The following is a 14574-nucleotide window of genomic DNA, read 5'->3' as shown; positions in this document are numbered from 1 at the left end:
AGATTGTGACTTGGACTGAGTGGAAGGCCTGTGGTTGTGGAATGAATGCAAGAGTGATGTTATAAAAGGTCAAAGATGTGTTTATTCCTGAAGAATTACCCATTTAACTCCTTCCTAAGGCTCCTTCAGATACTATAACTCCAGATCAAGGAAAAAGTAACTATCAAATTCAAGTTAGACTCAATTTTACTTTTCCTTACTAAAAAAATAGGATTGTAGAATTCTGAAATTCTCTCACTGCTAATTCATACATTACACATATGCATGCATACACACCATCAGAGAGATTAAGAAATTTGCAATATGTGAAAACTACATCAGTAAAGAAAACTTTTTAAAGGAAAGAATATACTGAACTAACAAGCAAAATAGAGACAGACTCATAGAGAACAGGGTGACAGCTGTAGAGGGAGGGGGGGAGAATTGAAAAAAAGAAGAAAGAGAAAGAACTCACAATATGGGCATCACTGTGGTGATTGAAGGAGAAGGTGGAGGTGAAAGATGGTATAGGGGGATAAATGGTGATGGAAAAAAATTCAAAAAAGAGAATAAACAATTGCCTTTCTGAAAATTCTTCATTGACTACAACCAATCTACTTTATGAGTCTTTGGTTCTTTCAGTCTGTCTGCCTGCCTGCTACCTGTGTGTACATGTATATGCACCTCCTCATCCTCAGCAATACATATAAGAACCACTTCCAAAAGACATGGTGGTCTCATTGCTGGCATGTTTGGAAAATAGATCAAGATATGGTTACTTTTGATGATTCTAAAAGTAAATCCTTGTTTATTTTCAAGATGAATCCAAATTCTCAGAAGCCGTGCAGACCTTGCTCACTTGGATTGAGCGAGGAGAGGTGAACCGTCGCAGTGCCAACAACTTTTACTCCATGATTCAGTCGGCCAACAGCCACATCCGTCGCCTGGTGAATGAGAAAGTTGCCCATGAGAAAGACATGGAAGAAGCAAAGGAGAAGTTCAAGCAGGCCCTTTCTGGAATTCTCATTCAGTGTGAGTGGAAATCAGAGTTGTGCTGAAAAGACGAGAGGGCACTTCACTTAGTCACCATTTTTTCTGCACAGGAGCCAGGCCTACCAAGCCATTCTGTGTCAAGGTGCAAGGCTTCCTTCATTATCATATACTCTCCTTATATTGCCAAGTGACCAAGCTCCAATTTCACAGGATACATGTGGGGACCGCCAATGTGTATTTTCTCTGGCATATCTACTTCAGCTCCTTAGAAACAAACACTGACACTTAAACCACAATCCTGTGCCTCTACTTTGGCTTATTCTCAGGTTATAAGAGCCTCAGGCCTCAGTGAATTTTCAGGATTTCCTTGCTGAAGTCAAAATTCAGCATTTGTAGGATTTGCATCATTCTTATAATATGCTTTTTAGGTAACTTCTTTTAATAATCAATGTAACCATGTTTGGCAAGGTGATTGACTAAAGCCAAATTTGCTATTTCAATCTTTTATTTTTAGTTTCCCTTCTTGTACATTTTTTTTTACTGGATGTCATAGAGACTGGGACATTTTTGGGAAGCCACTGAAATGGCCGTTTTTCAAAAAGAAGTGCTACTCTAAACCTACTCAAAATCTCTTAAATGAAACAGATCAGATAAATTCTCAAGTAATGTTTTACTTCACTATACTGCACTCATATCTTTTGAGTAAGGAGCTATATTCACCTTAAGAATAAGAGTGCAGATTTATGATTTTGCCTTTAAGCAGTATGGCCCACTCTTCTGATACTTGACTTCCCATACTTGACTCATGTGTAATTGGAATTAAGGAAGAGTTGTATCACTTTCCATTTTTATTTTGAAAATGTATATGTGCATAGAATTCAGAAGGAGAAAGCACATTTTTGTATGACTAAAGAATAGAAAAAGAGAAGAGCAAGTATCATGGCAATATAAATTCTTAAATTGTTAGTACACAGAGTGCAAACTGTGCTATAAAGAAAGAAATAGAACCTCTATATTTTCTTACCGTGAACACTCAGCCAGGCAGAGGCTTTTGTCCTTGTCTTTTCCCAAAAATGTCATGTCTATGTTTCCCTTCTCTTAAACTGGTTAGGATAAAGCCCCAGAATATTTGCATATGTTTCCCCTTTTGACATTTTAAGAGACCCTGAAAAAAATACTATCTAAGCCTGTACATACATGGTATTCTTTCATAAAACCTATATTTCTCTAGGCTTAAAATGCATTCCATCCATCTTAAGTTTTGATATGATGCTTCTGGTTCAACATACCTCAGAATAGTAAAAGGATGGAGTATGTTGAAGTGAAGCATCCAGGTTCATTTAAAGAGCTGGTTTATGAAAGAAGCAGGTGGTCAAAAGGAGCTATAACAGTTTACTGCTTGCCACCATGCTGTGCAGAGTCAGTAGCACTAAATCACATTCACCTAGGACTTTTGCCTCTCCTGCCTGAATAGATACAGACTGCATGTATTTAAAACTTAGTGCCCATTTTACCTCAAGCCCTCTGGAATTCCCTTTTCTCTTTCTGAATATTGATATCTCTGTCTTTGACTCCCCTTTAAAATCATGGTACCCCAACACACACACCATAGCTTAATAGTGTCATACAAGAAGATACAACATGCCTGATGCTTCTCTTATTTCTTTTGTCCCCTCTTTTGCCATCTTGGATGATACGCTGGCCTAATTCAACTGCTGATCTGACGCTGCAGTTGAGCAGATAGTTGCTGTGTACCATTCTGCCTCCAAACAAAAGGCATGGGACCACTTCACAAAAGCCCAGCGTAAAAACATCAGTGTCTGGTGCAAACAAGCTGAGGTTGGTAACTCTTTACTCTAATAGCCCCGGAGGGGGACAGTTTCTTCCTTTAACAAGTTATTGATTTGGAGTTTAGCCAGAATTAAATAGTGCCAAGCTCCCATGGTCACAACAAGGCACTAATGAAACATTAAGACATGTTATATCACCTGCCACTGTGGCCAGACCACCTGCCGCCAAATGGGTAATAAATGTGCACATTCTGCTAGATGGATCCTTAGTAGTGAGAATGTAGCTATGATAATTATAAGTTTACTTCTCTGTGCTAGCTGGTCTTGGATACAACAATAATTACTGACCTGTGAATTCAGTGTTAGTATTGTCTTACATTTATTAGAGCGTCTTGACACTTGGGCTGAAAGCTCCCTGGTGTTGTTACATTGAAGCACTGAAATTTCTGAGCTTCTTTTATGAAACCTGCTCAGCCATCTCTTATAGGTCTCAGCTTTAAAGATTACAGAGGACTCTGATTTAGATTAAGGTTGACACACACCTGTCTGCTTGTGCTGAAGTGACATTTTTTAGTGTAACATTAGAGTATGTCTGATGTGATTGGGTTGTTATTCTCAATCCAAGATTAAAAACAAAGATGGGAGGTTTGTTTTCACTGATATGTCTTTGGAATGATGTTACATATATGTCAACTTTTTCTGTTCCTATGGGCAGCTTCATTACCCAGCACTGACATGTTCAATCTATGTATGCAGCAACTTTTTCAACTTTGTTTCTGAGTCCTTCCTGCCAGTCTGGTAATAGTCCCATTATATATGTAGGGCAGATTATCATATTCCTTCACATTTAAATAGCATTTGTAAGACATTTGCATTTTATAAAGCATTTTACATTGGTTATCTCACCTTCCTCCCAGTAGATGTGGTGTAGCTGGAAAGAACACTGAACTTGGGTGCAAACATGAATCCAAATCTCAACTCTGACATGTTATAGCTGTGTCACTTTGAGCAAGTCAGCCTTTCTCAGTAACTATTTCTTCACCTGTAAATTGGAGTTAATAGTGAAACCAGTCTTATGGGATTAAATGGAGTAAGAGATGTGTAGACAGCTTAGAAAATGTAAATGCTATATAAATGATAAATAGTATTATTTCAAATTATCATTGACAACTCCACAAGGGCTAATAGGTATAGTATTAATGTTTTCCATGTGAGGAAACTGAGACAGAGTGTTAAGTGATGCACACAAAATTACACAGCTAGTAAGTGGTAATTCAGGACTAGAAATTCTTCCTCTGATATAAACTGCCTTGTAAGTCTTGAGCAAGTCATTTCATTTCATCTTTGTGGGCCTCAGTTTTCTAACCTATAAAATGAAGATAATAATCTATTCATTCTGTCTTCGTGAGAATACATGACATAGTTTGTGTGATAATAATATGAAAACTGTGAAGAGCATTTAGAAGAAAATAAGCAAAACCCTGTTCATATACTATCTCTGAGCCATCAATTCTGGCTCAGCAAAGGGATCTGGGAGTCACTAGGGCAGTGGTTCTCAACCTTCCTAATGCCGCGACCCTGTAATACAGTTCCTCATGTTGTGGTGACCCCCAACCATAAAATTATTTTCGTTGCTACTTCATAACTGTAATTTTGCTACTGTTATGAATCGTCATGTAAATATCTGATATGCAGGATGTATTTTCATTGTTACAAATTGAACATAATTAAAGCATAGTGATTAATCACAAAAACAATATGTCATTATATATGTGTTTTCTGATGGTCTTAGGCGACCTCTGTGAAAGGGTCGTTCAACCTCCAAAGGGGTCGCGACCCACAGGTTGAGAAGCACTGCACTAGGGAGACATTCCTGAAGACATCAGCCCAATAGATGGGTAGAGTCATAAAAAGCCAGTAATGTTTTAAATTGTTTTTAAAAGGGAATTAGGAATTTTAAAAAAAAAGGAGCTATTGTCTTACTGTAGCACAAAATGATTTTAGAATCCTAGAGTGAAACTCATGTTGTTGAGCTTCAACAAACAAAATTCAACATTTCAATTCAAATGTTTACTGAGCAATTCTCTGTCTCAAGCATTATGACAGGCAATGTAAAATGAGATGGTATTTGCTTTCAGGGAACTAGAAGGGTAGCAAAGGGGATCAAGGGGAGGAGTGGAGTTTAGTACCCTAAAATAAAAATATCCAAACTTTTTAAGTGTAGTTTGAATAGTTCAGAAGAATAAAGACTGAAAGGAAAATGCTAATGTCTTACAATTGTAGAAAAATAGTATTAAGTCTCCACCTTTTAGGGGGTGAAAGAAGCTGTCTGAACTGCCCCACCCATTACCAGAAGCCCTGCCAGTATAATACAGAGAGTGCCAGCTTACAGTGGTTCAACTTAAGATTTTTTTACTTTACTATGATATGTGATACGATATTCTCTTATGATGTTGGCCAGCAGTAGCCAGCCACAGCTCCCAGTAAGCCACATGATCACAGGGATAAACAGCCAATACTCTACAGTGTATTGTGTTGCCAGAGGTTTTTTGAATATTGTGTTTGAAGGACATTTAAGGTGGGCTGGGCTAAGCTATGATGTTTAGTAGGTTAGGTGTATTAAATGCACTTTTTTACATACAAAATTTTCAACTTAAGATGAGTTTATCAGGTTCTAACCCAGGGGTGGGCAAACTTTTTGACTCAAGGGCCACAATGGGTTCTTAAACTGGACCGGAGGGCCGGAACAAAAGCATGGATGGAGTGTTTGTGTGAACTAATATAAATTCAAAGTAAACATCATTACATAAAAGGGTACGGTCTTTTTTTTTTTTAGTTTTATTCATTTCAAACGGGCCGGATCCGGCCCGCGGGCCGTAGTTTGCCCATGGCTGTTCTAACCCATCATAAGTGGAGGAGCATCTGTATTGCCTTATTGGAAGAAGGCAGCCTCTGGCTGGAGCACCAACTTACCTAGGACACAACTGTTTGGTAAACAACTTTGCAATAAAATAGCCTCCATTAATATTATTCATCAAGGCTCTCTGCAGTTATATCATACTTACCTATCTGGTAGATACATATTTCATTTTAATTACCTTCTCAGTAAAGACAGCTATGCCAGTGAGCTGAATATTTCTCTGGGTCTGTATAAAACTTAGAGCTATATACTCTATTACCTAATATTGTAGCAGAGCTTCCTTGGCACAGTGATGAGGGCAAACTATATGGCTAGCAGGACTTACCAAGAGCTGCATGTTTCACAATGTGCCTTGTAGAATTTATAGAAGCCCAGAAAAATGTTCCTGTCTATTGGATTGGACTAAATTAAGGGTCTACCTAGAATACCTCAATCTTGATAAGTAAAACAACTGAAAGTGGAACATAGCTCATCATTTTCCTATGGTATTGTATTCCCTAAACCTAAAAGATCTCTTCTATATTATATTGGTCCCTCATTATTTTAAGACTTTTAATTGATTTTTAAAGAGAGAGGAGGTGAGAGGAAGAGAGAATCATCGATGTGAGAGTGAAACATCATTAGGCTGCTTCCCATACATACCCTACCAGGGATCCAGCCCAAAATCTGGACATGTGCTCTGACCAGGAATCAAACTGGCAACTTTTGACTGCATAGGACGTCACCCAACCAACTGAGCCACACTGGCCAGGGCTTTGGTGCCTTTTTAAGTCATAGCTTCTTTAACCTCTACATACTTTCACTTGATAACAGGCAACTCTGAGGACTAAAAGGAGATAGCCTATAGAAAGTGAAAAAAGTGTTCTCTTAAATTGAGGCTGCTGGAGGCTAGGAACAGTAGTTAGCATAATAAATGTGAGAAGTTTGTCAGAAGGCTGATGGACATCTTCAGCAGGACTGGAGATCTACATATTATTACCTGCTGCCAAACTGCTGAGGGCAATTCCCCTAACTTGATAATCCTTTATTGTTTGCCAAACCTTACCTTTGATGTGTATATCTGCTTTGCTAAAGGGTAAAATGTGTTAATAAAAAGCCTTGGGTCCGGAGATTCAGGGAGCTTAGTCACTAGAGCTAAGTTTCTGTCTGGCTCCCCCAATGTCTTCCAAATTCATATTTCTTGTCTAGTCTCTATTCATTTATGTGCAGCCATTCTCCAGATTCCTGAACCCTTGCTGTGAAAAGACTGTGGCAGAAGCTGCCACATAGCACCCCACTGAGAATCAGAACATCTCAGTGACTTCAACTAGACTTGCTTTTTTTTTTCCGTAGGCATTGAAGCTACAACTCCTAAATCAGGGGTTTCTTCAAATTGGAAGTTTGTGATATTGAGCATTTTTTACCAATTGCCTCTGGGAATATGCCGCCTGGTGACCTCCTGGTGTCACAAAGTACCTATTCCTTGTCTAATTGTCATCCTCCTACTAGCGGCCAGCACTGACTTACTCTGGTTAAAGATAGGTTATGGAGTAAGAATAAAATGTCCCTGAAGACAAAGTGTTTAGGTACTCACTTTGTTAGCATATGTCAGACAGACTAGTTTGCTAATGAATCTTTTTCATTGATTTATTTTCCTGATTTACATGTGTGTGAGGCTGCTGCTGATAAAACTAGAAAGGCTAATAAAAGACGTCTAAAGTCCTTCTCCTTTCTAAAAGTTAGTGTCTGTAATGACTTTACTGACAGTTCTGTGTTGGGAACAATTTTTCTACAAGAACATTTAAAACCTGCATGTTTCTCTTCCTGAGAAGCTGGCCTAGATTAGACGTTAAACCTTTGATAACATCGAAACTAGAGCAATGGCAGTAGGCACTAAAAGATACCTCTTGCATGCTCCCTAATATGTGATTTATACCATTGAGCCAGAGGAAAAGGGACTTGGTGATTACTAGCATTCTTGTAAAATAAAATTCTGTGATTGCTAACTTAACTTTCTCTCTAGATTTCCAGGCTTACCATTTCAAACTCTGAAGACCTGTTTACAGATAGATGTTCAAGTCATCTGCATACCCTTGTTTTAGGGCCCATTTGCATTAACACTAGCTATTGGCTTTCAGCCATCAAAACACATAAAACAAAATTTGGATCAATCTAATTTGTATTTCTATTATGTATCATACAATAGGCATTGATTAAGAATCTGTTTGTGCTTTGCTTCATTGTATTGAATGATATCACAGAATCAAATTTCTATTTAAGTGTAAAAGCTACCTACCTATCCCCTGCTCTTTTCAATTCCTTCATTTCACCCTTTCCACACCACATATCCTAATAATGTTGAAAATCTGGGTAAGTAAAGTTTTGTTACACAATTAGCAAGGAATTTTGCTTTTCTAATAATCATGTTTCTATAAAAACATGAGTATATAAAAGATGAATTTAAGTGCACATAAAATTTTTAAACTTTTAAGTAGTTTTAGATAATTAACATGCACTGATTTATGATTTGCTTATTTTATGATGAATCAAGAATGTCAGCAGGTACACAGATTATTGTTTTCATGTAATTTCCTCTATCTATGGTTTCAGTTTTATTCTATGTTGAAAGTGCTTTGTCCTCCATTGTGGAGAAGTATGTGTATTTCTGAGCTTCAGAAAAGTTACCATTTTCAGAACAGACTCAAAGCCATTATAACACATTTTTAGAAATCACCAACAGTTCACTGTTTAGATGAAAAATATTGCAGGTCTACTATGGGCGAGAGAGTGGTATAGATACTTTAGGAAGGTTATCTTACCTTTTTTTATGTAGTCTGTCAGTGACATGACCCACTCAATTTCAGGTAGAGAGTTACAAATGAAAATGTCTGGAAAATGTTTTTAATTGCCATTGCCACTCTTTTGGTTTTGCACTTAATCCAAATGTCAGGGTTGGGGAGGGGCAAATTTGGGAAGCACTGCTATTTCTCATGCTCTCTGGACTTCAGTGGCTCAGAATCCTCCTCCTGCCTGCATCTATGTCCAAGGTTGGTGGAGTGCCTTCCTTAGGTAAATGCTACCTTTGACCCTTTCACTCTGAAGGTATTTGTTAGGGTTTGCTTCCCAAAGTAGAGCTTTCTTGATCCACCCTAGACTACAGAAAACAGGTATCTTAGCTATCAAGAGGTTTTACGTTAAGGTTATCAAAGAATTAAAATCTCACTTGCTTTACTTAGGGGGGGTACTGTCATTTACTAAATGCTCTCCATAAGTTTCCTGAAGTATTGTACCTTTTAACTTCTGATGTTCTCTGCTTTCTATTATATTCATGTGACTTAGTATCAGATATTTATAGAAGAGTCATGATACAGGCCTTAGTTTCTTTGTAGCTAAGAAAGATTGTCTAGCCCTACCTGGTTTGGCTCAGTGGATAGAGCATCCGTCTGTGGACTGAAAGGTCCCGGGTTCAATTCCAGTCAAGGGCACATGCCTGAGTTGCAAGCTCGATCCCCAGTGTGGGACGTGCAGGAGGCAGCCAGTCAATGATTTTCTCTCATCATTGATGTTTCTCTCTCTCCCTCTCCCTTCCTGTCTAAAATTAATTTAAAAATATGTAAAAAGGAAAGATTGTCTAGTGGTTAGAGGGCTCTAACCACTTTGCATGCCAGACTAAATAACTTAAAGCAAATATCTTCTTAGTTTTTCCTATCCTTATTTCATTATCAATGAAAAGAACCAGTAACTCTTGTTCATGAAGTAATTTTAGGCACAGAGGTAAAAGTTGTCAATAGGTATGTTATATTTCTAGGAATTCTTTAAGAGATGTGAGGTACCCCTAGATAAGCTGTATTACTTAGCCATTAACCTTTTTATACTTCTAAGAAGATATTATGCTTTCTTGACCAGCTGGAAACAGAAAGATGCCATGTGGATGCTGAGCAGCTACAGGGCATGTCTTAGCTCTCAGTAACATTTTCTTGCCCATGGGGCATTTCTCTAGAATGAACATAATTTATTCTTTTGAAAAACACAATAACTTTCCTGGAGTTAGACATCATGTTTGTGAATTGAGAGTTGGTCTTTGTTAATACCCTCTGACAGTTTACATTTTTGTTAAACAACTAGGAGAGCCATGCCTTTTCTGGGTGTAGTAAGTTTTACAATACTTGAATTTGTCAGTGTCACCCCTCATTAGAATCACCTTTCCAGGAACAGCTCTTTGATGATAACTGAAACCTAGACTCATGAGATAGAATGAATTCTTGGAAATTAGCAATTTATTTTTCTCTGCACAATGAGTATAAATCAGACATAACAAATCTCTCTCTAGTCACAGCCCTTTAAGGTTCATTTTTCTCAAGCAACTCATCATTTTCTTCTATTTTATGTAATGCCCCTGCAGCACATGAAGGATGCTATGTTAGTATTTCTATTTTCTATTACTTTTATTTTTCTACTAGAGGCCCGGTGCACAAATTCATGCACGGGTGGGGTCCCTCAGCCTGGCTGGTGAGAGAAGCCTATCGGGGGGACAGCCGGCTAGGGGGAGGGACCCCAGGAGGTTGGCTTGCAATGCTCCGATCAGGGCCATTGGGGGGGGCTGGCAGGCCAATCTCCTGCGGTCCTTCCCCCTTGCCAAACAACCCTCCCCACTCCGATTGGGGCCACTGAGGGGAGAGGAACCAGCCAGGGGGAAGGGCCATAGGAGGTTGGCTGTGGGAACACACTGACCACCAGGGGGAAGCTCCTGCATTGAGCATCTGCCCCCTGGTGGTCAGTGCACATCATAGCGACTAGTTGACCGGTCATTCGGTCATAGCAGTCACTTAGGCTTTTATATATATAGATTGCTTCTTAACTATCAATGATAGCATTGAGTAGCTCACTTTTTTCAAAGTTACTTTTATTTATCTTTAGTGAAAACAATATAGAAATCATTATTTTTCCTGATAAAAGCAATAAAAAAGGAGGATATTAATTTAGATAGTTATTACCTATGGCATTAAATATTAAGAAATATATTTGAAATATTTATAATCCCTCTAAGTGGAAGTATTTTTCTCCAGACACCTTTGGATATTTTCTGTATTATGGCCCATTTGGAGCTAACCTGGCAAGGAATACACAGCTCAGTGCTGAGGAGATTTTAACTGGCATCAAGTGGCCTCTAAATGATTATAAGCTGCTCCAAAATACACAATTCTCATATTTACACTTTTTGAAAAAGTGACTTTCCCACTGTGATCTTGATCATTTCCAATGTTTTCATGCCTCCCTGAAGACCTGCATTGACATCTGGTAGCACTTCCCTTCAGTCTGAAGAACTTTCTTCAGCATTTCTTACGGTGCAAGTCTTTGGGTGACAAATTCTTGCATTTACATTTGTCTAAAGATATATCTCATCTTCATTCTTGAAAGATATTTTCTATGAATATAGAACTCTGAGTAAATAGATATTTTTATTTTCTCCTGTACTTTAAAGATATTGTTCCCCTGACTTCTGGCCTTTGTTGTTTCTAAAAAATATCAACATATTCTATTGATAATGCCCTGCGTTTAATGTGTTGTTTTTTTCTGGCTGCTTTGAAAATTTCTCTCTTTTTTAAAAAGTTTTATAAGACATAAACAACATACAGTACTGTAGTTTAAGATGTAATTAATGACTTTAATTACATGTATTTTGAAATGATTATCACAATAAATTTAAAGAGTTAAAGGTTTTCAGCAGTTTTACTATGATATTCCTAGTCATACTTTTTTCACACATATCCAGCTTTGGATTCACTGAGTTCTTTGAATATATAATCTATTTCATCAAATTTGAGAAATCTGCCCTGACTGGTTTGGCTCAGTGGATAGAGCGTCGGCCTGCGGACTCAAGGGTCCCAGGTTCGATTCCGATCAAGGGCATGTACCTGGGTTGCGGGCACATCCCCAGTTGGGGGGCATGCAGGAGGCAGCTGATTGATGTTTCTATCTCATCGATGTTTCTTTTTTAACATATTTTTATTGATTTCAGAGGGGAAGGGAGAGAGAGGATAGAAACATCAATGATGAAAGAAAATCATTGATGGGCTGCCTTCTGCACGTCCCCCACTGGGGATTGAGCCCACAACATGGCCATGTGCCCTGACCAGAATAGAACCATGACCTCCTGGTTCATAGGTCGATGCTCAACCACTGAGCCATGCAAGTTGGGCTGAATATTTTTTCTTTTAAAACTCTGGATTATTTTATGTTCTTCCAAAGAATGTTGACTTTGCCCTCCTTTGTTTTAAATGGTTAATTTTATTTATTAGAGTTAAGCTAAAAATTATCTATCTCAGATGGCAGCTCAAATCTCAATTCAGTTCTTTTAGCCTTAGCTGTGTTGTTTGGAATCTGCACTGTGCTTCTATGATTCATGGGTTATATAGAAATTTGAATAGATCTTATTCACAGAATTTGAATTTCTCTATCTTTGGCTCTCTTCGTTCTGAGACTGTGGTTACCCTGCACTCTCTTATTTATTTCTTTAAGATATAAAGAACATGGATTTTCTATTAAAAATTTAGCAGTCCTGTGAGGTGATCTGCTCCCAGACTAAAAGGCCCTTTAAAAACTGGGAGACCCACACCCTTCTTCCAAGTGTCAGCTCCTCTTCAGAATATGCCTGCTTTTGTTCACTCTTCACTGCCATTAAGTAGTTAGGGGTTTGCTTTGGTTTTGTGTTTTGTTTGCAAAGTATTTTTATTATCTACTAGAGGCTTGGTGCACGAATTCGTGCACAGGTGGGGTCCAGCCAGCCCACCCCAATGGGGGCCCATTGGACCAGGCCGGCAGGGGGCAGGGGCCGTGGGTGGTTGGCCAGCCAGCCCCGCCCCGATCGGGGTGTTGGGGGCCGATTGGGGACCAGGTTGGCCCGGGGTGGGGGGTGGCCGATCAGGGCCCGGATCAGGCTGGTTGGCTACCACAATGCGAGTCATAGCCACCAGTCATTCTGGTCATTCTGGTCGTTCCACCATTCCAGTCACAGAGCTTTTATATATATAGATGGAAGTGGTGATCTGGTAGAAGCTCATTCCTGACTACTCATTTTTGCTGTAACTTCTAAACCTGCAAAAATTTGAGTAAGAGTTCTGTTGAATACTCTACCCAAAAAAAACTTGAAAACAAGTACTTTCTGATATGAGAGGGATATAAAAATTATCAACTGCCAGAACTCTGGGTATGGAAAGAAAGACTAATGCAAGACAGAGTGTACAAAGTCTGCTTTGTTTTATTGAGATTATTTTAGCTTCAATATGACCCTTTGCCTTTGCCTTTGCCTTAAGAGAACTCTGAAATTTTGATATATGTCAACAAACCTGCTTTATCTTATCCTTAACTCTGGTCATTTTATCAACATTTTTGAGGCTTTCCCACCTAAAAAACATACCTTTTAACTTTAGGAAATCCGTAACATACATAATGATGAATTAATGGGAATCAGGAGAGAAGAAGAAATGGAGATGTCTGATGATGAAATAGAAGAAAAAACAGAAACAAAAGAAACTGAGGAATCAGGTAAAGATAATTCTGCTTTGTTTTATTTGAATAACATCTACTTGCAAGGATGGTATTTTTTAAAATATATTTTATTGATTTTTTACAGAGAGGAAGGGAGAGAGATAGAGAGTTAGAAACATCGATGAGAGAGAAACATTGATCAGCTACCTCTTGCACACCTCCTACTGGGGATGTGCCCACAACCAAGGTACATGCCCCTGGCCGGAATCAAACCTGGGACCCTTCAGTCCACAGGCCGATGCTCTATCCACTGAGCCAAACCGGTTAGGGCAAGGATGGTATTTTAAAAGCATTAATACCCAGTAAGTGATGGGCACAAACCTATCAGATTGAACTAGCTAAAAACAATTGGCGAGGACAGGACCTTACTGTGAGACAGAAGCCATGGTGTGGGTCCACAGTGGAACTCATAAGACAAACCTGTTTAACAATATAACACCCTGCTCTTCGATTTGCTATCAAATTATCTTTGAGGGGGTACCATAGGAGAGATTAAAATATCAGCCGAAAGGCCAGTGTTTTCATGTAAACACTCCAGAAAACCTTAGGAGTCAAAAATGTACAGTGGACAAAGCACCAGACCTAAAGTTAGAACACCTGATTTCCAGTGCCAATTTTGTTCTTCTTGACATAGAAAGGACTTCTTTCTCACTGAGCCTCAGCTTCCACACTTGTAACAAGTACATTACAAACAGGGATTTTATGGTGGTTAAAAGAATTAATTTATTCATTTAATAATGATTACATGCCAAGAACTGTACTAGACATTAGAGATATGGTAGTATACTGCCCCTATTGTGTGTATGTATGTGTATGTAAAAGAAGAGAGAGGGAGGAAGAGGAGGAGGAGGAGGAGGAGGAGGAGGAGGAGGAGGAGGAGGAGGAGGAGGAGGAAAGAGAAGGAAAGAGGAGAGAAGAGAAGAGATCCCAGATTGGTTATCATGAAAATCAGAATTTCTTTGTTCCAGCACTTGCATATGGAAGTCAGCAGTTCTATAGCCACTTGAGTGATCCTAGAATCTTCACTCCATGAGCAGAAAATCTTAAGGAGAGAAAACCACCAAGACAGGCTTTTTAAAAGACATTCATTAGCTGCTACATCTGAATTTCCTCTATTTAGGCCATATGTTATCTCCCTAACCATATAAACCTACATATACATTGAATGCATCCTTTGTATTAAGTGAATACTTAGAATTTTCAGAACAGTTAACACATACTAATTACTGCAAACAGATACTATAAACGTATAACCAAGATAAACAAAATAATTTATTTAATGATAATTGAGCTATTCAAATTATTTAAGTACTTAGGATGTTTTAGAGGTGATTAATTTTTTATTTGTAGGATTGTCTCCACCTA

The 14574-nt window shown here is 38.5% G+C and overlaps 1 protein-coding gene across 1 annotated transcript in view; it reads left to right on the top strand.

Moving 5' to 3' along the window:
* Positions 1–14574, top strand: part of ENOX2 (ecto-NOX disulfide-thiol exchanger 2) — a 305848-nt gene that overhangs the window by 268858 nt on the left and 22416 nt on the right. The window contains exons 7-9 of the mRNA XM_081081306.1: positions 799–1011; positions 2705–2811; positions 13092–13206. Of these exons, the coding sequence (XP_080937432.1) occupies positions 799–1011; positions 2705–2811; positions 13092–13206 (435 nt within the window). The remainder of the gene's footprint in view (positions 1–798; positions 1012–2704; positions 2812–13091; positions 13207–14574) is intronic.

The sequence above is a fragment of the Myotis nattereri genome (assembly GCF_964212035.1).
Source record: "Myotis nattereri genome assembly, chromosome: X".
NCBI lineage: Eukaryota > Metazoa > Chordata > Mammalia > Chiroptera > Vespertilionidae > Myotis > Myotis nattereri.
The sequence above is the reverse complement of the archived record's forward strand: the minus strand, read 5'-3'. Positions and strand labels throughout refer to the sequence as shown.